We start from the raw sequence: 27343 nt of genomic DNA, 5'->3' as shown, positions 1-27343 counted from the left end.
ACTCCATGCCAGGGTCAGGGCTTTGCTCAGGACTTCATGGCTCCGCTTGTGATTCCAAAGACTGCATAGCAGGTCTATCCTGTGTGACTTGTAAAACTAGCACTTTCTGCCCTAGCCCTGTAGATATGATAGAGCGTGTGTGTTTCTATGAGACTTCCAAAGACTTCCATGAGTTTATGCAACCTTCTTAACATGGCAACTGTTGTTTTGTGCTTGGTGTGCATAAAAAGATTGAACGCAAGATGCTAACAGAAGAAGGAAACAAAGCCGGTCTCTGGAACGACTCCTGTGATGGGGACATTCTTGCTCACGTTTTATGATGCTTCCTTCAGTTCTGCTTAAACCTCTGTCGGTTTTTCCTCGTTTTCACCCATGCGAGTTAGCAGCGTTTCCAGCCTTCTCGTTCACAGTATTCCTCTTTCCCGTTCTGCATGCTGTCAGCCCCACGGTTCGGGATTTCTCCCTCCTCCTGTACTGTACAGTCTCTTTGCCCTGTCCCCTTGGCTGTTGTCATGTTGTTCTCTGTACCTTCAGCCAGGTGTCCTGGCCCTCTGCCTTAAGCACCTCTGGGGGCTGACTCATGTGTCAGCTGGCCACACTTGCCACAGAGGACCGGGCTGTCCTGTCCTGGGGCGGGATCCTAAACTGCCCTCCTGCCTCTTCCTCCTAGAACCTTGCACTCACCTTGGTCTTATGACATAGGTCATCTTTTACCTTTGCCATCTACACTATAGTCTGATCCTTAAGTCTGCACATTCCAAAGCTAGCCCACGTTGGTAAAAATATGTATTCTGCCACCTTCTGGCTGTGTGACATGGGGCAAGTTATTAGGCTTTGTATGCTTCCGTTTCTGCCTCTGGAAATGAGGGCGGGAATAGTGCCCACATCAGTGGTGATCATTAAATTAGTTACCACATGAAAGTCCTTAGAATAGTGCTGGCTGCACATAGAGGAAACCTAAGTATCAGGTGGAATTGCCATTGAGAGGAGAGAGAGAGAGAGAGAGTGTGTGTGTGTGTGTGTGTGTGTGTGTGTGTGTGTGTGTGTGTGTATGTGTAAACCAGAAATAGCAGTGCCAACAAACTGGAGCCCTACCCAAGATACATAGACTGCTTTTATTTAAAGCATCTCAGAGGGCACACACTATAACATGGGAGGAAGCATGTGTGTGTAAGATCAGTGATCCCGTCTTTATTCACCAGCTACACAGTCCTCCAGAGGAACCCAGGGTCAGAGAACAAGCAGGAAGCGAAATAAAAACAGAAGCCCAGGCTTCAGAATGACAAAAGTGGACTGCCTCGTGCCTGTGGGCATGTGCACAGTGTGTGTTTGTTATAACAGTACTGGGTCTGCAGTGCTGGGACTCACGTCCTGAAACCATTCTTGGGAAGTTTATCTATCACTCTCTCAAGCGTTCATCCTCCATCTGTTCCACATAGACTGCTGAGTGTTCCCTGGGTGTCAGGTACTGTAGTAAAGACGGGAGACTTAAAAATCAGCCCATGTTCCTTTTTGGACCCAGGTCTCCTTCCATGCTAAGACCACTAACAGTTAGGTAAACAGACAGGCATCAGGGAGTGATCCCAATAATCCAAACATAGTAGCACAGAGAAGTTTCTCCCAAAGGAGATGGCTATGCCAAGGTCTGGATTTGGACAAGAGACCTGCTAGAGAAAGACTGGCAGGATAAGGATGGATAAGACAAAGGCCTGTCGGGTGGAGAAGAGTAGAAAGACAGGGCTGTAGTCTGTAGCTTGGCAAGAAAGAGAATGTGGTGGAGGGATTCAGAAATTGTGACATCCAGCCTGGCGGTGGTGGTGAACGCCTTTAATCCCAGCACTCAGGAGGCAGAAGCAGGCAGGTCTCTGTGAGCTCTGGGCCAGCCTGGTCTGCAAGAGCTAATTTCAGGAGAGGTTCCAAGGTTACAGAGAAACCTTGTCATGAGAACCCGAGAGAGAGGGGGGGGGGATATTGTGACATCCTGCTGTGTGTGCACAGTCCCTGGGGGGGAGGAGCTGGATATCATAACAAGTGTGATGAAAAACCCACCAGATGTAGTCCAAGGTCACTTGATCACTGTGTGTGATGAAGGTAAGAACATAAGAGTGGAAACAGCAACTTGGCCATGAGGGAAGGCTATACACAGACAGAGGCAGGTAGACCAGAATATGGTCTAGTCAGAGAATCAGTGTTTCCCTGTGAATGCCTGGAGGTCCCAGCAGGGGTGGGGTGGAAGTCAAGGGTACTGTTACAGCAGCCGCGTTCAGTGTCCACCAAGGGCATTAAAGGCTTGTTTGCTAGAGCAGTGCTATTGGGAAGTGATGGTGCCTACCAGGAGGTCTGTAGAGCCCCGGAAGTGTGCCCTCAAAGGGAACTGAGAAGCTGTACACTCTACTCCACAGTTGCCTTTGGCTTGCTAGCAGGAAGGGTGTGGTTTATCTCTGTCACACACATTCTTCTACAATCGGCCATTGGCAGAAGGCAAGGGGTCAAGAAACCATAAATGGAACCTCCACGCTTGTGAGTCAACATAAACCTCCTGTTGGCTTAGATAGCTTTCCTGAGACAATGTCTCAGCTGATAAGCTCAGGCTAACCCTAAGCATGTGGTCGCCCTGAAAGCTAGCTAGGGTCACGGGCAGTTTCCACTACGCCCAGCTCTACCTTTTCTAAGCTGACTTTCTCAAACTCTTGAAACTGTAACTGCAGGAACCAGCTCACACACCAAACTTGAACACCTGGAGTCTCCGCTTCTACACAATGTGTTGGTGCCTGTGTCAAAGACGAGCAAAGCACAAGTTTGGGCAGTGTGCCTGATAAATTATGTCAACTTGACACAAGCTAAACTTATGTGAGCAGTGGGAGCTTCGACTAAGAAATAAGATCTAGCTGTAGGACATTTTCTTAATCAGTGAGTGATGGCAGAGGACCCAGCCCATTGGGTACAGTGCTGTCCTTAGGCTGGTGGTTCTGGGTTCTGTAAGGAGGCAGGTGGAGAAAGCCATGAGCAAGCCGGTAAGCAGCCTCTGTGGTTACTTTTGCCAGTAAGTAACCCCTCTGTGGCCTCTGCATCAGCTCCTGCCACCAAGTCCCTGCCATTGTTGAGTTCCTATCCTGACTTCCTTCGATAGTGGACAGTGATGATTAAGTATAAGCCAAATAAGCCCTTTCCTCCCCAACTTGCTTTTGGTTGTGGTGTTTCATCACAGCAGCAATAACCCTAGCTAAGACAGGAAGATCACGTTCAACATGACCGCATGCCATGAGCATCTTTGTAACGTTACCACATAGAATTCAAGGAATGAGTGAGCTTGAAAGATTCTGTTCCAGCAATGACAGAAAGCTTTCTTTGGCTGTTCCCAGGAGCTGGTGTTGGCTTCTGTTCCATGAGTGGCATTGTGACTGGAAACGGCACATTCTCTGTGAAAGTGCTCAATATGGTTCCCTGTCGCGACACTCCCTGTACCATGACTTGAGTTAGTTTCCCCTCACCTCACTTGCTGCAGCTCCGAAGGGCAGCTCGGGGTCCTCTTGGTGCCTGACTCGTGGTAGACGCTCAGGGGAGTTTGCAGGCTATCCGATCCATACCCTGTGAAGCAAATCCAAGCAGGAAGACCAAATAGTGAAATGAATTCCCATGTTTGTAAGCTGCTGTCCCGTGGAGAAGGAGGGGAAACCATGTGGCAAGGAGCGGCTGTCAGAGCAGCAGGCAGGGGCTGCTGGCTATTTTTTTCCCTCTGCAGTGACTTCGCTCTGTTTGTGATTGCCTCTGATTTGCTCGCATCCCGCCTCTGCCACTCGGTTTGGTCTCAACTTCATCCAATATTTCTTGTTACCATTTGGGGACCATCTGGACCTCAGCAGTGGTCTCCCCAAGAAGACATAGCATCAAGGGAAGGGACGGACTCTGCTGTGTATCCCGCCCTCTGCCGGAAAAGTGGGCTGAGAGCCTGTCAGCCCGCTGACAGGAGCCAATTTCACATTCCTGTGGCTCCCGTTTGCTCCCTTTGCAAGTCATGACGCCATGCCAAATCTTGTTAGGAGGTTTTGAAAACTCCTTGAGTTTTGGCTAATGTGGACGCAGGATAATAGATTTTTTAAAAGGAGAAGAAAGGAAGAAAGAGTTAGGAAGAAATAACTGCAGGCTTTAGGATGGGTGTGCATGGAGCAAACAGTGTAGATACTGCTGTGCAAACAGCACAAAGCACAACCAGTGTGCCAGTTCCCTTTCTAAGAGTCTGGGAAGATGAGAGAAGGTAGATTATAGGGGGAAGAAAACAGAAAATAGGGGAGGACAGGGGAAGAACAAATAGGGAAAGGGGGAGTGGGAAGAATGTAAGAGGAGGGAAGGAGAGGGGGAAGGGAAGGGGAGGGGAGAGGAAAGGAGAAATGGAGAAAGAGGAAAGGAACGGGGAGGAGGAGAAGGGGAAAAGGGGGGATGAAGACAAGGGGATGGAGTGAGGGAAGAAAGGGAGGCAGGGAGAGATATAGGGGAAAGGAAAGCAGTTAGAAAAGAGGGATAGAAGGAGGGCAGGAAGAAGGAAGGGGGAAGGAACAGGAGTTTTTGCTTGGCAGGTGCGATGGTGTCAATGTTTTTCAGCTCCCAAGAGTTTAGTGTGTGTGCAGGGCAGGGCTGAGGGTGCCTACAAGATGGCAGTGGATGTGTTAGAGTTGAACACCCAGTATCTACACTGTTTGCTCCATGCACACCCATCCTAAAGGCACCCTCAGCCCTGCACACTCATCCAGCTGGCAGCCTCAGCCCTGCACACCCATCCGGCTGGCAGCCTCAGCCCTGCACACCTATCCTGCAGGCACCCTCAGCACTGTTTCCTTGGTTGCTGAGCAGAGCTTTTCCTGACTGTCTCCTAAGAAGTAGAAAGTGGCCATCTCCTCTCTGCTAAAGGTGGTGTGGGCCCCACGCTGCTAGTGCCCCAGTGAGAATCGGTCTTAATTAGTATGTGCCTTGCTTGTTAAATCACGCACCCGGGAAAGTAGCATGCGTGCGGGTACCTGCAATCACTAGGTGGCCTTAATACTACCTACCTGTGCACAGTTACAAATCACTTAAGTTAATCCATTTCTCCTGGGCCCTCTAAATGGATAATCGAATTGATTCCTTTGCAGCCGTGGCCTAGGTCCTAGTTTAGACCTAAAAGCCTTGTGCCCTCCCGTATACATACTCCTGACCACTGCAGACAGCGAGGACCACACATGTTGGCCCTGCTGAGAGCACAGACCATGTATTAGTTAGTCATCATTGTGTCTCCGGCACCTGCCTAGGTCCTGGCAGGTGGGAAATACGCTGGCAATGTTTGCTGAACGCATTAATTAATCCATTACCTAATCAATCAAGATGCCTTTGGTTCTCCCAGTAGGATGCTCCCTGATTATTCCTGAAGAGAATTCATTCCCCAGTACAGCAATTTGAAAAGCCAGCAGCACGTCAGAGTCACTGAGGACCCGTGGAAGCCTGGTAAACAAAAAACAGACCCCCTATACCCTCTCCTCCAGCAGAATTGGAGATCAGAGGCTGGGGCTCAGGTCTTAGAGTTTTGTAAACGCCTCCCTACAGGATTGTGTTATGCGGCCCAAGATTATATTATAAACCATGTCAAGTTCCTGACTTGTCAGCTATAAATATGATTTCATCGTTTTTGATGTTTGTGCCCACAACCTATCTCAGCCACAGTCATTTTTACTGCAAGAGTACCATCAATCTGATCCCCCCCCCATCCCTCAGTTGTGGAGCCGTCATACCCCTACTATGGGAAAGGAAGCTCCCCAAAGACATCTTATTTCAGTGTCTTTCAGGAGATCGGGGTACAACTATGCTGGAAGAGTGGGAGAATATAGTCCCTTAAATCTCCTCTCAGGATGATCAGGTTCTGGTATACTTGTCACTGTTGAGCTTTTAAGAGCGAAATGCAAAGTAGATAGGGAAAAAAATACCTGAAGGAAAGTCAAGAATTGAAGATAATTGCTAAGCCAAGCTGTAACTCAATAGTAGGTGTGAATAAAAGCAAGTGCTGGGTGTGTGGGAAGCAAGGGGCCAGAGTCCGAGTCCTCGACATGAGTCTTAGCTGGGAAAGGGAGCATTGCATAGAAATACCTCTCCACTAGCCAGATAGAGTACACAGGAGGAGTCTGGAGCATTGGCCAAGCCGGAGTCAGACGGCAGAGGACCACAGGGGTCAGAGATAACACCTGGATGAAGATGGTCTGGTGACGTGGTCTATGAACAAGGCCAGAAGGAGGATACAAGCCATGAACAGACTAAAGGTTACTCATTCCAGTCCCAGACACCTTGCAACAATAGTGTCGGCACACTATAAAACCCATGTAGATACATTGTTGAAATGAACCAAGAGATAGGAGAAGATGATACTAAATAATGACTGAGTTATTGAACGTCTACATTGTGTGTGATACCAAACAAGGCTACACATCCATCCAAGACTTAGAGAATGGCTCCGTATCACTACCTGAAAATTTAGAAAAAGAGTCATGTGGCCAAGAGGTGGCATGACCAGCTCCTGGATGTATGTATCTCGATTCCTAGACGTATTCACTTAGATTCCTAGACTGAACTTCTTGTGAATGTACAGAAATCCCCCATCACGCCTCACCTCTGGACCTCCCCAGAGGCCACCTCTTCTGTCACCGGGAAGGTGACAGCCACACGCCTATGCTGGAAGTCCTCCCACGGTTTCATTATGTGGGACATGGTGAGGCTTTTATGAGACTCCACCACGGGCTGTTTTTCAAATTTATTTAATTCATCCATCATGTTCTGAAGCCATTTGCTTTTTTATATTGGACAGATGTAATGAGATTTTGGACACTAAAAAATGTTTTTATTAAAAGTTATGACCCAGAGCTAGTGGGTAGGGGCCCTGCCATAAATCCCCAGGAGTGTGTGAATTTATAAGGGATGTAGCGACATCACCTCAACCTTCTAGGCCACACCACAGATTACACGGAATCCTAGACTATTGCTGCAGCCCCACACACCTGTGGCTAAATTACAATCCTAATAATGATCGGCACCAACAGTAGCGGAAGTGGTATTTCTGTAGCTATTGTACATTGTGACTTTCCATCTCGTCGTCACCACAGGTGAGTCATGGTGAGACAGACCCTGGTGGAGACAGGTAGCAGGATTAGATGGTTGTTCTGAGTGGCAGGGGTCCTGGGTGTGTTGATTCTCCTGGCCCGCTCTACACACTGTGGGTGGAAATGAGGAAAGTGGCATTCAGGATTTCTGTGGACAGAGCGAGGGTGACGTTGGCAAATGAACAGTGTTTTAAGAGTGGACAACAGTCCCCCCCCCCATTCCTCCATTGCCAACACTGAACCCTACTCAAAATTAGGAAGCAAAGCCATCTCTCTGTCCATGCGCAGTGCCTCGGTTGGAACGCTAGTAGACACAGATCCTATTAACATTGAGCCTCTTGGAAATAATCCAAAGAATAATTAGCTTGTACATATAGACTAAAACAAGGTTATTAAAATATGCATGTGTAGTAGATATTATACATTTTGTATAATACAGATTACAGTCAATAGAATTGAAAGTTAAGAGACTAGTTAGTTTTGGCCAACTGCCAGCCACTTGTTAAGCCACGGATTCATTCATTTCTGTTGGGCAGTGCTATGTATTAGACCCTTGGGAGCTGCGGGGCATTTGGGAATGAATTGCACACACAAGAGAGCTCTCAATAGGGCAGGTGGAACTGAGGTGCTCAGGACTCCAAGAGGAAGAAGTTGCATGGCAGAAGTGGCACTCAGCTGGGCTTTGGAAAGTAGGGAGCACTGAGCTTACTGGGGAAGCTTGCTGAGCAAAGAGAACAGCTGGCACAAGAGATGGGCACAAATGGTTGAGGGTGTGTGTGTGTGTGTGTGTAGTTAGATGTGTGTGTATGCATACAGATATGAAAATGTCATAATGGAACCCATTGTTTTACTATTGATAACTAAAACAGTTGTCAATAACAAAAGTTGAGTTTGACATCACACGAGGGCACATCTCCCCTGTCAGTGATGGCTGTGCACCGTAGACACCTTGCTCTTACCCAGCGACACTGCTGCACCTCGCTGAGTGGCGTGCACAACTGCAGGAAGATGGACTTGAGACACGCAGACATGCTGTCGCTGTATCTCCCCATCAGGCCTGTGCTTTATCATCTGGTTATGCTGGAAACACATCCCGGGGTTTTCGCCATACATCAGCATCAGCTCCCGCCTCCTGCGACCACGAGAGTGTAAACCACAGCTACCGTCATCATTAAACCCATAAATCCATGTCATTTGTGTGTCATTCACTCCATCCTCATTCATCATCCCTTGCACTTGCAGAATAGCCAGCCGCTGGAGGATTTTGAAGAGCGTTTTGCTGCAGCCACGCCGGTAAGACTGAGAGGGCCCTGTCTGTTTAACTGTTTCATGTTGCTGGACCATCACTCATTCCCTACTCATCAATCATGCCTTGTGGTTGCAGAACAGAAGTCTGTCAGAGGACTTTGATGAGCTTCTTGAGGCAACCAAGGTAAGACCTCCAGGGTCCTGTTAAATTAGAGTTCTTCTCGTTATCCTCATGTGTGCCATCGTGTCCTCATCCACCTGCGTAAATGGCGATTGCTCTGCTCTGCGCTGCCCGGGGAGGTGCCCATTACAGTGCTCACAGGAAAACTAAAGATGCCGTGGGGTCCAATATGTACAAACGGGGTGTGTGTGTGTGTGTGTGTGTGTGTGTGTAACATAAGGAGAACTGGAAAGGAGATAGCACCCCATAGTTTCACTCAGCCAGTATTTTAGAGACCTCATAACACATTCCAGGGGGAGGGGGCACACAGGAAAATCTTTATTTGTGTCCTGACAAAGGTGAGGAGGCAGTGAAGAAAAGAAAGGTGAGCTTGGGAGGAGCTCACACAGAGGCCCAAAGATAATTTCCTTTCCGATCCCCTGTACCCTGCACTCCTTAATGCTGCGTGGACTGTCTCTGTCTGTTCCATAAAGCATCTTGAAAATGGAGGCAGGAGCATGCTGTCCTTGGGCCTGTGTCCCCGCTCTTGGCTCAGCCACTAATGAATGATAAGAATCCCTATACACTTCCTGAAGGATCCCAAGATCTACTGCTGCCAAAACATAGGGATTGAGCCTGTGAGAGAATGTGTTGTGGGGGTCAGTCTGTGGCATTTCATCCTTCTTCAATTGTGTCACCAAACTTCCCTTCAGGAAGTTTCTAGGGCTACTTGCTGCAGTCATGTTGAAAAGAAAGGCCAGGGGACTAATTTTGAACCAGCAGTTTTAGTGTCCTATATACCTGGGAAACTACCATTTGTCTATATAAAAGTGGCGGGGCCAGGGCCAGGCCTGATGGAGATACTGAGGGGCTTGACCCAAACCTGTCAACTCCTTGCCTCCATCACTGACCATGGCAGGCTGGGCATCACTCCATCTACTGTTGGAAAATACCCAGTATCTTCTAAAAGAAACACATCGGCTACACGCAGCTACTACATCTCTGCAGAAGGCCTTTGAAAGGCTTGTGTGGTGGATGGGTCTCTCCTCTATCATAAGCCGACATCTGGAGCTGAAGCCGCAGACAACCTCCCATGGGTGTGCATCCCACAGGTCTCTTGGGAACAGTGACTTCTGGTGGGAAGATATCGCAGAGCTAACTACCACCGTTAAGCAAGGCTGATCAGGGCTTGGTAAAATCAACAGACAGAATGAAAAGGGGTCTGGTTGCTCCGCAGGGCAACACACCCCAAGCTCCTTTTCCCTGGCTGATCCCAGGCGGGTCACTCACCTCAGCCTCAGTGAACCACTCTGTAAAGTACAGACTGTGGCGGATGGAGCTGACTTTCCCGGGCTCAGGGAGTGTCAGGCATAATGATAACGTATGGGCGAGCTTATTGTGAGCTGTAAAGTGTTTTACAAATGTGAACTCTTAGCTTTATTCTCTTGAGGCCTTTAACATGATGGATGAGGACAGTATTTTCAGATGGAACATGGTTTATTAGGTTACAAATAAGCGGCTGGGGTTCACGTGGGGGAGGGCTGTGAAAATAGATACTGTTCCTGATTCTCAATCATACGTGCTTATTCAGATTATTTTTAATTTTATGGCCCAAGAACCCCCTTTTTCTATAAAATTTAATTAACTCGGGGTTCTATTTAAACAGCAAATCCAATGAAACGAAATAACAGCCTATGCTTTATGCTTCCCCATGTTTTTCTCGTTTAATCCTTGAGTGAAAATCATTTGGCAAGAGGAAGGGCTATATCTCAAGAAAGAAGGTTATTTTAAAAGTTGTGCTTAAGGAGAAAATTAGCCAATAAGTTATCTTTACGATGTTAGTAAAAGTATGCCATGAGTTCAACACATTTGAGATGTAAATTGTGTGACTTAATTATTAACTTCATTTTAATATTTTCCCAGAGCTAGAAATAGTCCTGAGCCATTTTATAAGCACGGAGAGCCAAACTCCAGGAAGCCCAGAAGCTTCGGCTGAATTCATTAAGTAGTTAGTGTTTTATTCAGAAGCGGAAGGGACCAAAGGTAGCCTTCACTGTATCAAGTGTGATGCTGCTGGTATGCCAAAGAAGGCTTGCAGAAGAGAATCAGAGAGTCCAGGTTTAGGAGCACACCCTACACGCCAGAGGCCATCAGCTGCTGGGCTGTCCCTGTGTGAGAGGAAAGCTCTTGGGAGAGAGTCAGTGGGGAAGACTTTGGAATGTCCACAAGTGCCCCTCGCCAGCCTTGCTCAGTCCCCGCACCCACCTCTTCTCCCAGGAGAGGTTCATGCCGGTAGCACCCAACAGCCTTCCCCCTCCTACAGTGTTCTTTCTGGCTCGTGGAGTTTCACATCACTTCAGGGAGGGCTCTTCCTCGCCTTTGTCACCAGGATATGGAGACAAGCTGTTTCCTTTGGAAAACGCTGACTAAATTCTCTGCCCCCAGTAGACTGGGTTCCAGCTGCCCCACAGAGACTATGGTTACCCTTTCTGTCATGTTACCTTGAAGGGATCAGCCATCTGTGGACTGCCATCCCCAACAGACCATCACTACCTGCAGCTGGGACCTGGCAGTTCTCCTTTCTATGCCCCTAACATCTAGTACAGTGTCCAGCATCCTACTCTTCTTGAAGGTTTGTGGGGAGAGTGTTGTGTCCTTGGTTAGAAGCAAAACACTTTGTTTTGACATATTCAGAATGGCACGCCTTGGGGACTGAACCAGAGTCTAAACACAAAATTCCTTTCTGCCTCATACATACCTCTGCTCATACCTTGCATATAACTTAATAACGTATATTCAGTGTCCCAGAATTTTTTACCATGACCCTTGCAAGGAGTCAGGTATGGAGTCGTCCACTTACTGCATCATATCAACACTCAAAATGCGCAGGGCTTGGACTATTGGAGGCTTCGTGGTTTCAGGTTAGGGATGATTAATCTATAACATGTAAGAAGGTATTATCAGCTCCATCATCCAGCTGAGGAAGTCGAGCTTGGAAGGTGACTGAAAAGGATAGGACTCAACAGACCCACCCAACTGTGGGACCTTCTCCCGAATTCGGAGCTGGCTCATTCATCAGAAGGAATGATCATTCTGTGTTTGGTATAAATCCTATCCATCCAAGTATGTCCAAGCTAGAACCGAATGCCTGTGGGGAGCAGAGTAGCAGGGCAGTCCACCTCTTCCTGGACCTTCTGTTAGCTGGGTGTTGTGCTGGCCGGCATCACGAGGCCTCGCTTAAGATCTGAAGATGAGTGGAAAACTGTGTTTGCTCAGTGGACAGGTTCGCACAAAGTGTGTGATTATATGCTTTGCATAATTAAGTCGGGGCATTTGGTTCCTGGCCAAAGAATCCCTATGGTCCCTGAAGCTAAAGTGTATGCAGATTAATTTCTAAGTGTATCTTAAAAGGGTTCTTCTGCTCTCCGGCCAGACTCTTCCCCCACACCCTGTATGATGGATGGGAAGATGGATGGTCCCGTGTCTGCAGGGATGGAGTTCCTGGGAGTGATTGATAGTGTGTGTACTGGGCTGGTGTTGATGCCCTTCCTGGTATTAAATGAAATGTTTTCTTTTCATCCAACCACATTTTTATCCCCAAGACAGACTTGGGGAGGAATGCACGTTTGACTGCGTGTTCTCTATATAGAAAATACAAAATCCTGCCATCCCGACCAGATGACCTTGGTGTAACCTCTGTAACCTCTATGCAGATCAGTTTCTTTACAGAAAATGTGAATAAAGGTCCCTACCTCTCAGGACTAGGGCTGCGGGAAGCATGAACTGAGGAAGGACCTCGTAGACATCCCTTGTCATTCTTCAGGTGGGGGTTTTTGGATGGGTGGTTTCCACTCTCGAGAGGAACCTGTCATAGGGCTGCGTTTCTGCCCATAGTTTTCGGCTGCATTTGATGGTAGGTCAGGATGAAGAAGTGCTGTTAAGGCTGCTTGTAACTAATGAGTGCCACCCAGATAGACAACTAGACAGAGGAGTAGACTGATTCTGGTTCTATCCAGACATGTTGCCCTGGGACCAGGAGGTGTAGTAGTAAACGACAGGCCTCACCATTCACATGGTGGTCACAGGAAAGAGTGGCTCTTCTTACACTATAACGTTTTAAAGCAAGCCCAGCAGCTTACACAATTCTCTCTTGTCTTTTCAGGCTGTGACCCAATTAGAACTTTTTGGAGACATGTCCACCCCTCCTGATATAACCTCTCCCCCTGTAAGTATGCCCTGCCCTCCGAGTCCCACTGCCTGGCCCCTTTTCCCCAACCACACAGTGGCACAGTCTGGGCTTTGGCGAGAGAGCCTGGCTGGTAAATTTCAGCTAATGCTCCTGAGCCTCAGTCTCCCTTAGAGTGAAGGAGAAAGAATTCGGATGAATGGCTCTGGTCTGAGGACTAAATGACACCATGCACTCAGCAACCACAGGACGTTGTGGCTTGCCCTTCAGGCTCTAAGAAGGGAGGATGGGAAAGATAGATGGTTTGTGCTTTCCACAAGCAGGTAGCTGAGTTGGGAATATGGACAAGAAACTCAACAGGGCAGGAAGCATGAGAGGGCATGTGTCAGCATCTACCTAACCCCCCATAGCACCTTGGACAGCTAAGGAAAGGAAGCCTCATCTGCCTCGTCTTTCCCTTTCCCTCCTCCCTTCCTGCTTCACAATGTGGTGGCTTCTTACTGGCTTGCCTTTGAGCCCTGTAAACCACGTGCCTCCCCAAGCTACTCAGGACGCTCTGGGTTCACAGCCACAGCCCAGTTACGGTATCTGGGCACTGTTTGCAAGAGGATCAAGAATGCATGGAGCAGAGAGAGAAAGGGAGAGGAAGAGAGAGAGGGAATTGGATTAAAACAAAGCAACCTCATAGAACCTCAGTACTGGATACTCTCATTGGCAATCCTGCCTCTGCAGTAGCCACTGGAAGACCACAACGTCCCCATCAGCTCCCACCCCACCCCCAAACTGCCTGCTCCCCAGAGATGTGGAGAGAGCAGTCAGCTGCAGCTGTACCAGTTAAGGCTGCTGGGGATGGACTGCCCCTCTGGGCACCACACAGTTGTGCAAACAGAGGCGCAGTGCTATGGTTCCTTGGCGAGGTGCTCCTCCCAGAGAAAGGGCCATGATCTCACCACCAAGGACAGAGAGCCTGAGACCCCGCAGCCCACAGTTGCCACTGGGGAATCCAGGCACAGCTGCCCGACACCCTGTCTTGTTTCCAGAGAAGCCAGGCCACTCTCCTGAGCTTTTCTCTCCTACGGCAACCTCAGGTAACAGCTGGGGTAGGAAATTGGCAATAAAGTACTCTCCTTTCTTCACCCCTGCATTTGCACAAATGAGCAAACTCAGACCCAGGAAGGACATGTGACGTCTTCGAGGCCATGTGGGGGAAAGAGAACAGCTCTGACTATGTGCAAAAATGCTTAACACAGCAGCTCAGGGCTGCATTTCTGGCCCTGAACCCAAGCACCATCCGAATGGGTGTTTAGTAATCCTCCGAACAATGCCATTCGTCCCGGAAGCTGACGGTCTAAAAATGGCCCTGTCTAATTGCCGTGGTTTCAGGATTAATTGCTTGCCCCAGTCTGTTCCAGCGGAGGGGGTGGGGACCAACAAGGATGTCATGGCATCCAGCCGGCTTACACTTCATAGGCAAAAGCCTATACAGTTAAGAGGTGCTGATATTCCTATTGATAACTCTCACCTTACTCAGCATGCATCTGATCTTCCTAGAGCTGCAGCTTGGGCCAGATTGGTTCTAGAAGTTCCCAGATACACCAAGGTTCTTAGGTTGTCATCTCAGAAATATTTCCTTCTCTTTTGCAAGGGGGAGGTTCAAGCAAGAGTCTGCACAGCTCCAGAACACTTAGGCCTTCACTCCATCCACTCGCCAAGCTTTCTTTGTTTATTTAGCCAACTGTTTACTGACCACCTAATCAAACAGAGAATACAGTAGGGTTCAAGCGTGTATATTTCAGATTGAATTGACCACTTGCAAGTGGCAAAAGCCATATATGATGGAATAGGTTGGTGGCCTGAAAACCCCCAGAGGTAGTGACTCTAATGGATTTTCATACTGTGCTGAGCATCAACTATATGCCCATGCATGGTGCTTAAGAAGAACTTAATAAAAATAATCGTTTAGACACATGGCTTCATTTAGTCCCCACTGCAGCTCTGGAGGGAGGGGGTAAGATAGCGCTTCTGTCCCCAGCCCACAGCTGTGAAGCACATAAATGACTTGGACTGTGTCTGGTTGTCACTCCCACTCCTCTGCCTATGTGGATGCTAGCAGAGCAGGTCTCACGCGTCTGTTCCCTTGCCCCTCTCTGTCTGGCAGACTCCTGCAACCCCAGGTGATGCCTTCCTCCCGTCGTCATCCCAGACGCTTCCGGGGAGTGCAGATGTGTTTGGCTCTATGTCTTTTGGCACTGCTGCTGTACCCTCAGGTAAGCCCGCCCCTCCTCCCTCCTACTTCCTGTGGGCCTCACTGGGACAATTCACAGAACCAGCCCCAAATCCTATTAGAACACCTGAGTCTGATTCTCACCTGTGAGTCATCAGGAGATGCGAGGCAGCCGTGTCGGTGGGCAGGTGGTCGAACACAAGGCCGTGGGTACTGATGTCACCTGGAAAATTCCAGACTCAGGGTTGTTTGAGAAATAACGCATGACGCACACAGACATAGAAATCAGGTCCGTTTCCTCCTAATCACTACAGCCAGAGGCAGGGAAGATGGTGCCCAGGAGAGAGGAGACAGACCTCTTAAGTCCTTGCTGGGTTCAAGGAAAGAACAGTCCCCCACCCACATAGAGAGCCAGGTAGGACAACAGTGAATTGCTAGTGGCTAATTGAGAGGAGAATGTAGTTTTTAGAGAGTCAGAAAATATCTTTTTATTTTCCAAGTATCCTTTAACATGTGTTGACTGCATTTATAACAGGGGAAAAATGCCTATGGCCAAAGTCTTGCAGGTAAGTTACAGATGGGTAGTATTCAAAGGGTTATACTTTGTGTCCATAATATCTGCCACTCCAGGTAGCCAGGCCGTTCCACTTGGAAAGGGCCACTGACGGAAGAGTCTAGTTCTTTTAACTGTCTGGGAGCCTAGAGGAATATTGCATCTCCTTCTACCTACCTTCACTGAGTTGGAGGCTCACTATTTCTTTCTTGGCTTTATTTTTATAAACAGCAAATGAGAGCTTGAATATTTTAGACTACAAATCTGCTTGTGCTTTTTTATGTAAATAATTAATTTTAATTATATAGTGTTAGAAGCAAATTCTCGCTACTAAATATAAACCTTGCTGTTATTGTATGTAAGTTAAAAATTCATAGGCTGTGCTGGAATACAGCTCCTCCTCTTGAGTCTAAGATCATCACAAACTTCTAGAAGCTATAAAGTTGGTAGTGACTGGTTCTTGACTGATAGCTTACTTAGTATCTACAGACAGCCTAGACACCGTTCATTTCCAAGCTCCCCAGTTGAATTGTTTTAGTTATCTCTGAAATGGGATAGTGGTGATGACTTATTTTCTGAGTATGAAATGGACATTAAAATGGTAAATTAGAGTGCGTCATTTAAAATATGAATAAAAATATCTATGGGGAGTGTGCCTGGGCTTGAACCTTACCGTCACATACCCACGCTTGGTCCCCATCGCTCTGTCTATAAAGGTCAGTAATAACAATGATAGACCCCATACTCACTGATCTTCACGTGTGCTTCCTCTGCCAGTATTCACTGAGTGCCCACTACGTGCCAGCTCCTGTCCCAGGTGCCTGGGGTACATCAGTAAACATAGAGGGCTTCCCTCTAGCTGGGGGCTTAGAGCGTAGTGTAAATTAGTCGTGCAATGCTTTAGAATATGAGAGGTGTGGGGATGAAAAGATGCAAAAAGCAGAGACTGAACACCAGAATTCCGGCCAAATGGAGTATGGTCAGAAGGCTGTCTTAAGGGCAGCACCAAGAGGGTAAAGGGCCAAGGAAGCCAATAGGCTTCTTGGTTAAGGGTGTTCCAGGCAGGAGAAAGAAGTTTGACCCCTCCTGCTTGCATCCTCTTCTCTGTCAAGGACAGGATGGTGCTAGGTGTGACTCCATGTCTCCCCCTGCACTCACATTTGATCACAAACGTCCAGGAGACCTTTGTTAGACGCAGCACTGCTCTGCTTTGTCCCGGGCCAGCTTCAAGAGTGTAGTCTCCTCCTACTTAACCAGCTCTGTTTCGAGCTATCTGTTTTTTGTGGTGCTGTCCCTTCACATTATTGAAAAATCAGAACAGCCTTCATAGCATCATTCTAAAATTGATTTGCGTTAGTATATTTTTGCTTTCTGTCTTTATATGAAATATACTTGAGGCAGTCCTTGGGTGATGACCATGGGAGCCTCTCCCTCTTCACCTGGTGTTCCAATGTCACCAGCTGTTGTGCCTCCGTCTACCGTGCACAGATTATCTGTCCAGCCAGGAATAGGGAGACAAGGTCAAGAAGGGAACCAGTCCAAAAAGGATAGCTGCTGCTGAGGACCCCTGAATCTCCTGGCCGGTCTTGAATCCTGGCTTTAAGATGTTGGGGCAGATAATCTGTCAGAGGCAAAATTTCATCTTCGTACCTGCATTGAAAAGCAAGACCTTGTGTCAGTATCATGAGAACTGAAGGAGATAGCTAAGCCCTTTGGAAAATGCTGGTGTATCGTAGGCGCTCCATGTGGAAAAGGCTGTTATTATTTTAGCATAGCTCTGATTACAGAACTCAAATGCCATGTGCCCTGTCCTACCCCATCTTTGTTTTTTCCTTTATCTTCTTGGAACTTTTTAAATGCATATAGTAAAGTTTAGGTCTTTAGTCTTTTGGCTCTTTATGGCAGAGGTAGCCTGGGTGGACTGGAGAACATAGGCTCTGCCACCAACCAGGTACAGATGACCCAGCCGGATCTCTGCTGAGCCTAGGCACTTATGGGTGAAAATGAGGGATGGTGGTTTGACCTCCCAGAGCTGTGCTGAGAGCCTTGAAAGTGGTGTCTTCTAGAAGACCTTTGTAATGTTGCATAGAGATATGCTCGAAGAAGTCTGTGGATGCTATGTGCTTCTTATCAGGGGCCTATGCTTTGCTGCTCGTATAAGTGGCTTGTGCAGGCTGAGCCCTCATGGAAGTAGAATGTTATACATATAGATTAAACAGATAGTAATCATAGCTCCCCAAGGGGCTTAGTACAAGGACCTGCTCCCCCACCAAAAATTGGGGGGACTACTGCTTTGTTCTCTGCATCTCTAGAGATTGAATCAGAGCCAGGCATCCAGCATGGATATTTTTGGACAAGTGAATGAGTCAAATGGGGCAGTGTGTCTAGAAGGCATCATATAAGTTCTATACAAATACAGAGACCCTTTGTTTTCAATATGCTTCTTATAGTCCAGTCTGGTTTTGTTTTCCTTTCCTCAGTCATGGGTAGGGATGTCTCCAGAGCTGGCGGCTTGTTATAAAATGCAATTTTTAACACTTAAAAAAAATAGTCCCTAGCTCCAAGGTGGGGATGCAGCAAAGAGGTTTGTATTACCCAAGCTTGGTGACACAAACAGATGCTCGTTGGCACCTCCTCCTTCCACTGCTGCCCACATTAACAAGTCTGCAGCTGACAAATTGTTAGGTGACTGCAGTGGCCTCCATGAAGCTGCTTGCTGAGACCAATGACGCAATAGCCCTGATGCTGAGGTATGCCTTCAGGCATGCATGAGACCTGTAGCTCCAGGCTTGGGAAGAACTCAGGATGCACAGCCCTCCTCCCTCAATGAGGAAGATTGGATAAGATCTGTAAACCCCCCAACATGGTGCCAATTACCCAACTCTGCCTTTTTCTCTTCCGAATATTGTACTGTGGTCTGGAGCAGATGGCTTGAAGCCAGAGAGACATGCTAATCGCTCTCTCCCCAAAATTGTGCATAGCCCATCTGTTAGCTCCCTGTGGGGGGAAGAAAAGAAACAAAATATGGGACAGGGGCTGCCATCAGCGGTAGAATCATCAGAGATCACAGTACTTGTGGATCTTACATAACGCTCTTAGGAAAAGATGGTCAAGATGTCCGTCCTCTTGACCCATACACCACCCGGTGCCCATGAGCCAAGCCTTCTCTGAGCCTTCTGCACAAGACAGTGAAGTGCCACACAGACTCCTAACTTGAGGCTTAGAATGCGTCTCCTTGGGATTTTTTTCCTTTGTGTTTGTGTGATGACAATATGCATTCAATAGAAAACACACTGTGAATGTTGATCTTTCCCCAGGGAAACAATATGTGGTTCAGTGCTCTCGGTAGATGCTGGGCAGTCACCGGGAGCAGGGGCTCCCAGTCAGCCATGCAATCAGAAAAAAAAAGGGTCACTCCCTCCCCAGGGTACTGGGCCGCTAAGCAGGCTGTTCAGTAGGTTAGGCCCTGTAGTCTCTTGAGTTTACTGTGGGTTTTCTTAGGTTATAACCCCGTCATCAAAGAACAGATGTATTTGTGCTTTAGAATCGCAGTGGTAAGGAGGGTGGTGGCATGGCTGGGTAGAAACCTCCAGTTTTTACCCTCTCACTAATGACCCTCACCAGAGTCACTGAAGGCCCATGGCTACTTAAGTTGCCACTTGTGAAGCCTAGATCATTCTTTCGATCGCAAATACCGGCAGTGTTGAAACTCACAGATAATAGCATGATGCTCCAACACCATTTTTTAATCAGTAGAATGTCACACTGCTAGTGTGGAATTGAAATGAAAAGTGATTTATAATAAAAGCCTGTATTTCGATTTAGGAATACTTAGGCATGACCATACTTCGGGACATGATGAGTAATGAGATGATCTGATAATAGAGTCACCAGTAAAAGCTACTGCTGAGAACAGGCGGAGACCAGCCTCCAGCAGAGGCGTTTCTGTCTGTGACCACCATTTTCAAAATATCTCTTGAGCATTCCACATAAAATAAAATATATATATATATATAATTTTCCCTTGAGTGTGCAAACTTGTTTCAATTGTGGGGAATCATGGGTGTTGATGCTACGCAAAGAAACCGAATTTCTGAGCCATTCAGTCCATCTAGGCTTTACCCATTCGTAGACAGAAGGTGGAATTGTTCGCTATCCTGTGCACTGGCCTCACAAATTATGTCAGCTGTAAACGCTGGTGGCCCCTTAAATACTACGAGACCTGTAGTTTACCTTGTAACTTCCCTGTAGTTACCATAACAACTAAAACATCTTGCAAATTTCCTCTTTACTCCGAGGGGGCAATCCACCTGAGAATAATTTAGGCATGTCAAAGTACACCAGAAACGAGCAACCCGCTTGCCACTGTGTGTGTCGGGAGGTCAAGCCACTGCATTCGTGGGTAACAGATGAAATGGTGGACAGATCTGAACTTTGAACAGTACCCCTCACGCCCGGGGAATAATTGGACTTGTCTGTTAGGATGTCTGTTTCATTGTTTAAAAGACATTAACACCGGTTAGATTCACCAGCAAGAAGTCCTTGTGCCCTCTCTAAAGCTTCCTCCTGGGGCAGCGTGGCAGGAAGGTCTAGAAATGACCAGACTGGGATTGGTGCTTTGCCCTTGAATCAGTCTATTAAGGGACAGTTAAATCTGGGACTGGAACGAGGTACCCTGTACACCATCACTGTGGGCTCACCAGAGATACTGACATGAACCATGATGTTGTCATTGCCACAGCACCTGCCCATCATCCCTTTAGACGTTGCTAGGATACCCTGAGTCCTCTCCCTTTCTCATTCTGATCTCACTGTGCTGTACCTGCAGCTTCATCCCGGCAGCCATTAAAGTGCTTCTTTGGGCAAAGCTGGCTTCTCTACCCTTTGCTGTGACTGAGTGGCCACGTGTCTCTTAGGCTTAGGTGTCCATCTAAGTGGCCGCTATGCCCCTGGAGAAGCATGAGGACCACTGAAAGAATGTAAAGATTTCCAGTTGATTCAGAGTATGCTACATTCCATGGTAGCCTGGGCCACAGTGACAGTCAGCAAATTACCTTTCCTCCCTGGAGACTCAGTTTTCCTCATCCCTAAATGGACATAACAGTATCTAACATGCAGGGATTCTGTGAGGATGTGGACCAGTGGTCCATGCATCCATAGTGCTCCATGTCCCTGTCTATAAGTTGGGCATCCATTATCTTTGATTTCAGCAGGATGATCTGAAGGCTAAATAATTCTATACTCAAGGTGTAGATGACTGTACCTGACATGGAGTAAACGTCTCCAGAGGCCAGAGTGGGCTAGGACTTGAGTGTAAGACTTGGGGTAACCACATGAGAAAGACATAAGCCTCCTGAGCTCAGGTCATCTACCCTCTAGAGGCAGGGGACCAGGCAACCCTCTCATCGGGAAGGTCAGAAATAGGGAGGGAAACACAGCTTGGGTTGGGGAATAATAGCATTCTTACCATTGCTGTACTTTCCCAGAGTTCATAGTTCAAGAGCAGGAGTGTCTCAGTGGAAGGCAGCCTTGCCCGTGTCTTCTTCACTTTGCCTCGGCTTGGTCAGCCAGCTGAGAAGAGTTTCAGTGGCTGAAGCGAACTGTCATTAAGTTTCCCAGGTGGAAGGCAGCGGGAAGCGTGAAACTGGAATGCTAGAACCATTCAGAGGCTGAGGTGAAAAGTCAGACCTCTTCCTCGCTGTAAATGGGCAGTACATAGCTGTCAGTCACTCCGCTCCATAGACTTTTCTTGTCCAGGATGCCTGACCCTCCCTCCCTCCCGTTGCAGGTTATGTCGCTATGGGCGCCGTCCTCCCATCCTTCTGGGGCCAGCAGCCCCTCGTTCAACAGCAGATTGCCATGGGTGCTCAGCCGCCCGTTGCTCAGGTGATGCCAGGAGCTCAACCCATCGCGTGGGGCCAGCCAGGCCTCTTTCCTACCACCCAGCAACCCTGGCCGACTGTGGCCGGGCAGTTCCCGCCAGCCGCCTTCATGCCCACACAAACTGTTATGCCTTTACCAGCTGCCATGTTCCAAGGTCCCCTCGCCCCCCTTGCAACGGTCCCAGGCACGAATGACTCTGCCAGGTCAAGTCCACAGAGTGACAAGCCCAGGCAGAAAATGGGGAAGGAAATGTTTAAGGATTTCCAGATGGTCCAGCCTCCACCCGTGCCCTCCCGGAAGCCTGACCAGCCCTCCCTGACCTGTACCTCAGAGGCCTTCTCCAGTTACTTCAACAAAGTCGGGGTGGCACAAGACACAGACGACTGTGATGACTTTGACATCTCCCAACTGAATTTGACCCCTGTGACTTCCACCACGCCGTCCACCAACTCACGTGAGTGTCCTTTCGTTGGGCTCTAAAACCTGATGGGTGTAACGCCCTTTTCCTGGTAACTAAGCTAGTAGGGTCAGAATCTATCTCACTTGCATCTCAAGCTTGTTAGTACCACTGTTAACAGTCCCCATGGCCACCAACTCAGCTACCAGTTACAGAACACACACACACACACACACACACGCACACACCTCATTCTCTAGCCCTCTTTCTACATAACACTGAGACCAAGTTGCCCCAGATCTACGTGACAGATAATGACAATATGAATACATGCCTGGCATTTGTCCACAACATCACTGTGCTTCTTAAGGTTTCGTTGATAGGCTCATTTGTGATTCGTGTATGTATTAGCCTATGGCAAACAAATTTTAGCATGGCTCATTAAATTGAAAATAAGTGTAATGTTTTAAAAGTAGAATCAAGGGGCTAGAAAGATCTCAGAAAGGGCGGGTGTTTGCCACGAAACCTGAAGGCGAAGACCTGAGTTCAGTGTCCAGAACTCCTGGTAGAAGGGGAGGTCTGAGTCCCAAAAGTTATTTTCTGATCTACATACACACGAGCATACACACACTTCATTAATTAATTAACTAATTAATTAATTAAATCTAAAAACAAGGCTTACTAATTAGAAAGGAAATTAAGATCAAGGGAGTTGTAAGGCAGAGTTTATAACCGGGAGGTCATCTTGGGGCCTGATGATTGACACCAAGTTGAATGAGATGAGCGTGGACAGACAGCCCCAGCTGGGAACATGGAGGGCTCTTTATTCCTATTGACTATGTGCTTTGGAGTAATAGTTTTACCTCCATGGGCCCTGTGGTTCTTAATGCTCTACAGCCAGCCATTTAAAGGCATTGCAACATGAAAGGATTTCCATCATGGTGATCCTGGTCAGGGGACTGTTGCAGGCTCCTGGGCCAGGTTTCTAGTGCAGGCTCCAGCGGGACAAGCTGTGTCTTAGGACAGAGCAAATCATAGCTCTGAGTCTCTGGAACCCTTTAGGGAGCAGCACCTTCCTTCTGGCCTGAGCATGTGGGGCCTCTGCTTCCACTTATTTTTCCTATTACAAACACCAAAAATAGAAAGCCTGTTGACGAATCGGAATCCAGATACACTTGAGCACACGAGGGCTTGTCAGACAATCGGGAAAAAGTGTTCCCGTGACTCAGCCTGGGCCTTGACAATTGATAAGGGAAAAGAAAAGGCTCATGGTACAATGATTTTGGCGTTTTCATTACTGTCACCGGTGATACGGATCACTGGATGGCCAATACCATGAATTGTCAAAAAAAAAAATCTAATGTGAATACAATTAGATTGTGTCATTCAGCCAGGTTCAGAATGCTGTTCTGAAAATGAAGGCCTCGCACTCAGGCCGTGGGTGCTACATAGTCAAGGCGTTCCTATTAAGTCTAATCCGTGGGGTTTCAATGAGGAATAATGAATAAAAAATGAAATGCTAAAGAAATAACAGTCATGCATAAGTGAACAAGAGTCTTTTAAAAGCACATGTCTCCTTTCTCAATGAACCCCATGGGCTGCCTACAAACAAGGAAGTTCTTTGAGGACAGGGACTGTCTTGCCTTCATCCCCACACCATACTTCTCAGCATGTTAGTGGGGTGCCTGGCACATCCAGACGTTAGGAAAGGTTGCAGGGAATGAAAGATGTCCAAAAGGCCAGCCCGCCATCACTGTGTTTGAGAGGAAGGCTCTGCCAATGTATCAGTGTTGATATTTGGGGACAGATGATTGTCACAGGAAGCTGTTGCATGTAGTGTGCAGTACTTACTTCACAGTCCTCTAGCTCCTACCCACCAGATGCAAACAGCATCTTCCTCCAGTTCTTCTTCTTCTTTTCATAACCTATAATAACCACAGACATCGTCATTGTCCCCTGAGCGAGGGGCAAAATGACCACCCACCTTGAGATAACATGACTATGAAATACTGAAGTGCTCCGTAAAGCCTTGTGAGAACTGAGAAGCTTGTGCAAATAAACTCTAGCTGCCTTCCTGGTGGTCCCACTGGGGAACTATGATCAGTAGACTGTTAGGACGGATGGCTCAGCCTGGATCCCCTGCCTTTTGTAAGCAATATACCACCTTAGACACAATTTGGAACCCAATTATTTAATATTGCCCGCTCAGCAAGGCAGCCTTATGCAGCGTTAAACCTAGTGTAGCTAGTTTGCTCTGAAACCAGCTCACGAAACAAGATCTATGTAATGTTTTGTCTTAAATAAAATATGTAAAGTCAATTTTTGTACCTTCTTCTCTATCCGCATCCCTTCAAGATATGAGCAAGAAATTAACCGTTCCAAAACAAAACACTAAAAGCAAAACCCCTCAAATAGGAAGGACTGAGTAGTGCCGGATGCATCTGTGCCATCCCATAGTTCATACGCACACCTCTGTAAATGTGAGTGCTTGCCCGTGCCTCTCCGGGCCCTGGCTCTGAACACCTGAAGGAAGTGTACATTACTGCACGTAGTTGTATCAGGAGCACGAGGAAGGAAAAGAGCTTGGTCGGGGTTAGCCTCGTTGGCATACTGTGAATGATGAGGGAGACGGAAATAGTGCCCACAGGATAAAAGATCAAAAGTAACTTTTGCAGTCATTCACGTTCTGATAAGATATGAGGTTTTTTTTTTTTTTTTTTTTTTTTTTTTTTTTTTTTTTTTTTTTTTTTTTNTTTTTTTTTTTTTTTTTTTTTTTTTTTTTTTTTTTTTTTTTTGCTAAGCTCTGGAACAGTGGGTCGGGAAGCGCTACTCACCTGTTCAGTCCACCCATACCTGGGGACTGAGCCAGTGGGCAGAGTTTTCTATGCTAAGTTAAAAGAAAAGCTTCCAACATCATCTGTGGTAGAAACCTCTGGAAAAAAATAAGAGGAGGAAGAAGACTCAGGAAGGACATGGCAGCAGGTGCATATTCTCCACAAGCTTGCCGTCACCTACCATGGCTCTCCCAGCCTAGCCTGTGCTTACTGAGTGTATGCAAGAATCGGAAGCCTGCCTTAGCAGTTGCTGTGAAGACATTAGCAATCTCCAGTTCTCTGGAGAACATAAGTAACCTCTATCTCAAAGGAGCTTCCCAAGTTTTGAGGACTATTGCTCTTAAATTTTCTAAAAGTGACTGATCTATGAAAGTCATTTTAAAAATGTGTCCTTTGATAAAAGAGAGAGAAGAAAATCAACCTGGCCCAGCAGCTTGCAGTTTGCTTGTGTGTCAGAAGCACTATAGGAGTTGTTCAGAGTCCCCGGTTCACTGTCCCGTAGGTTCCAAGGGCTGGCATCCCCGAATAAACATGGGAGGAATTTATTTGCATAGATTTGGCCTCAGATGGGGAGAGGGCAGACTTGACTCAAATGTCAGGGGACCCCAGGTGTGTCTGAGGAAGGTAAACGGTTGTGGCTTGTATTTCTATTTACCACGTTTCCTCTTTTGGTATAGCTCCAACCCCAGCCCCTAGGCAGAGCTCTCCCTCGAAATCATCAGCGTCCCACGCCAGTGATCCGGCCGCAGATGACATCTTTGAAGAAGGCTTTGAAAGTCCCAGCAAGAGTGAAGAACAAGAGGCTGTAAGTGACCCACTGATTTCCCTACTTTCCTTTAAAATTAAATTTTCCCCATAGTATATGAGGATGCCAACATAAAAGAGAATGCAAGCTCAGAGCTGGTGTCCAAACGGCCTCCCAAAGGACTTTGCTGTATGCCCAGATGCATCTCAGCCAGAAACACTGACCTTTTGTTAAGTCATTAGGAGCTCTCGCATCTGGGAGGTGGCATCCTCCGGCGGAAGTTTCAGCCCTCCTTTAAATTAACTGGTTGCCTGCGCCGCGTGAATATAATCTTAGTTGCCTTGTGTTTTCACTTGTTGAAGAGAGAGGAAAAAAAAAAGTGTTATCTTCTTGTGTTCTAGCCTGATGGATCACAGGCATCCTCCACCAGTGATCCATTTGGGGAGCCCAGTGGTGATCCCAGTGGCGATAATATAAGTCCACAAGACGGTAGCTAGATAGCGCAGGTCTGGGTAGGTATCCGTACTTTTTAATCTCCTTCACCTGCAAGGTTTTCCCTCTTGCTTGCTGTGTACCGCTGACGTCATATTCCAGTGTCTGTGCTTTGTCTGCTTGCCTGTGCTGTATTATCGTGTCCATACCATCTCCCGTCATCTGTGCCTTTTCCTACTGCCTGCGTTGTTTATCGTGCCTGTTAATATATTGCCAGTATTTATCCCCTCAACCCTTGCCTGAGCCATCTCACCAGTTACCAGTGTTTGAACGATCCTCCCTTTGCCTCATTTCAACTTTGCACTTTGCTTTTTTTACGTGGATGAATGACCTTTGACATACACCCAAAGGTAGGGTTGGAGGGAATGTGGCAAATAGTTTTATTGTTTAATTAATGATGCATTCTAAGTTGGTGATGGTGATAGAATGAGAGACCCAGTCAACACTACCTAATGTGCACTGAGTTTCTAAAAACATTGGCCCTCTGGGATGGGCACATCATTCATTCTCTCTCTCTCTCTCTCTCTCTCTCTCTCTCTCTCACACACACACACACACACACACACACACACACACACAAATACACACGACAATTTCTCAGTGAGAGGCGCCCCAGACGCCTTACTCTTTTGAGCGAAATGTCACTGCATTTCCCTACATGCCACGGCTCTAAAGAGGTCACTAATCAAACGCACCGAGAAGCCAGACTGTGCAACAAAAACAAGCCATGCTTGAAATAAGATTGATCAAGATGTGCAGTCATAGTAGCCCTTCCCATCTAGCCGAGAGGGGCTCTGTACCCCCTTCCAGTGTGTCAGTGAAATTAGAGGCCCAAAGACATGGAGTTGTCACTCTGGAGACTCTGCTGCAGCCTGTGCTTTACCGCCAAACCACTGCACATTCGGCAGCAGCTAATTGGAGAGAGGCATCCTTGCATTCCCCTAGAAGTGCCTTTTGGAACTCAACCTTCAGTACCTCTGATTCGATCAAAATAAAGAAGACCCGATGAAGCTAACCTTCTCAGGAGACAAAAGCATACCTTGTTCCTTAGACATCATTTCTAAGGCCAGCTTGGATGAACGTGTCAAACTTTCAGACATCTTCTTGGTTTTCCACAAACATGGAGGACCACAGAGCCAAACTCAAAGATTCCTTTTGCCCTGAGCATCAGCAGCATGGCCACTCTCATGGTGAGTGGCTCCCACTGCGCGGGACTAGGTTCTGTGGCCACGGCAGAGTTATCCATGGTGCACACCTAGTGCATACCTAGTGCACACACCGGTCCTGCGGACAGTCATTGAAAGCTAATCCAGGGTTTTGAAAGTCTACTTTGTTAATAGTTTTTTTTATGATTAGAGAATCTAGCACACTATATGTGTTGTCCATTTTATATCAGAAAAATGTAACAATATGCCATAACGTACAAAACCCAAATACCCGTCTAAAAAAGCCAGTCTTTCACAATCACAATGGGAATTGATCTCTGGAAGGCAAAGTCAATGCTTT

At 47.3% G+C, this 27343-nt stretch overlaps 1 protein-coding gene and 1 long non-coding RNA gene across 6 annotated transcripts in view; one reads left to right on the top strand and one right to left on the bottom strand.

Moving 5' to 3' along the window:
* Dab1 (DAB adaptor protein 1) overlaps positions 1-27343 on the top strand; it is a 1044113-nt gene that overhangs the window by 1005945 nt on the left and 10825 nt on the right. For 4 of the 5 annotated variants that reach the window (XM_050136297.1, XM_050136296.1, XM_050136298.1 and 1 more), the window contains 7 exons: positions 8358-8408; positions 8500-8547; positions 12686-12748; positions 14868-14976; positions 21275-21823; positions 25278-25405; positions 25747-25857. In XM_050136297.1, coding sequence (XP_049992254.1) covers positions 8358-8408; positions 8500-8547; positions 12686-12748; positions 14868-14976; positions 21275-21823; positions 25278-25405; positions 25747-25842 — 1044 coding nt within the window. In that variant the 3' untranslated portion in view covers positions 25843-25857. The remainder of the gene's footprint in view (positions 1-8357; positions 8409-8499; positions 8548-12685; positions 12749-14867; positions 14977-21274; positions 21824-25277; positions 25406-25746; positions 25858-27343) is intronic. The other variant, XM_050136299.1, reaches the window with a different exon arrangement.
* LOC126497990 (uncharacterized) lies at positions 4732-26115 on the bottom strand. Its single transcript, XR_007590739.1, has 8 exons — positions 25872-26115; positions 25570-25697; positions 24601-24698; positions 23618-23691; positions 20954-21184; positions 15078-17136; positions 14232-14459; positions 4732-8247 (listed from the first exon to the last, which is right to left on the bottom strand). It is a non-coding gene; the product is annotated as an uncharacterized lncRNA (long non-coding RNA).

Source organism: Alexandromys fortis, unplaced genomic scaffold, assembly GCF_014885135.2.
Source record: "Alexandromys fortis isolate MF-2015 unplaced genomic scaffold, M_Fortis_MF-2015_v1.1 scaffold_13, whole genome shotgun sequence".
NCBI lineage: Eukaryota > Metazoa > Chordata > Mammalia > Rodentia > Cricetidae > Alexandromys > Alexandromys fortis.
Note: the sequence above shows the minus strand (reverse complement) of the source record. Positions and strands in the feature narration are given on the sequence as shown.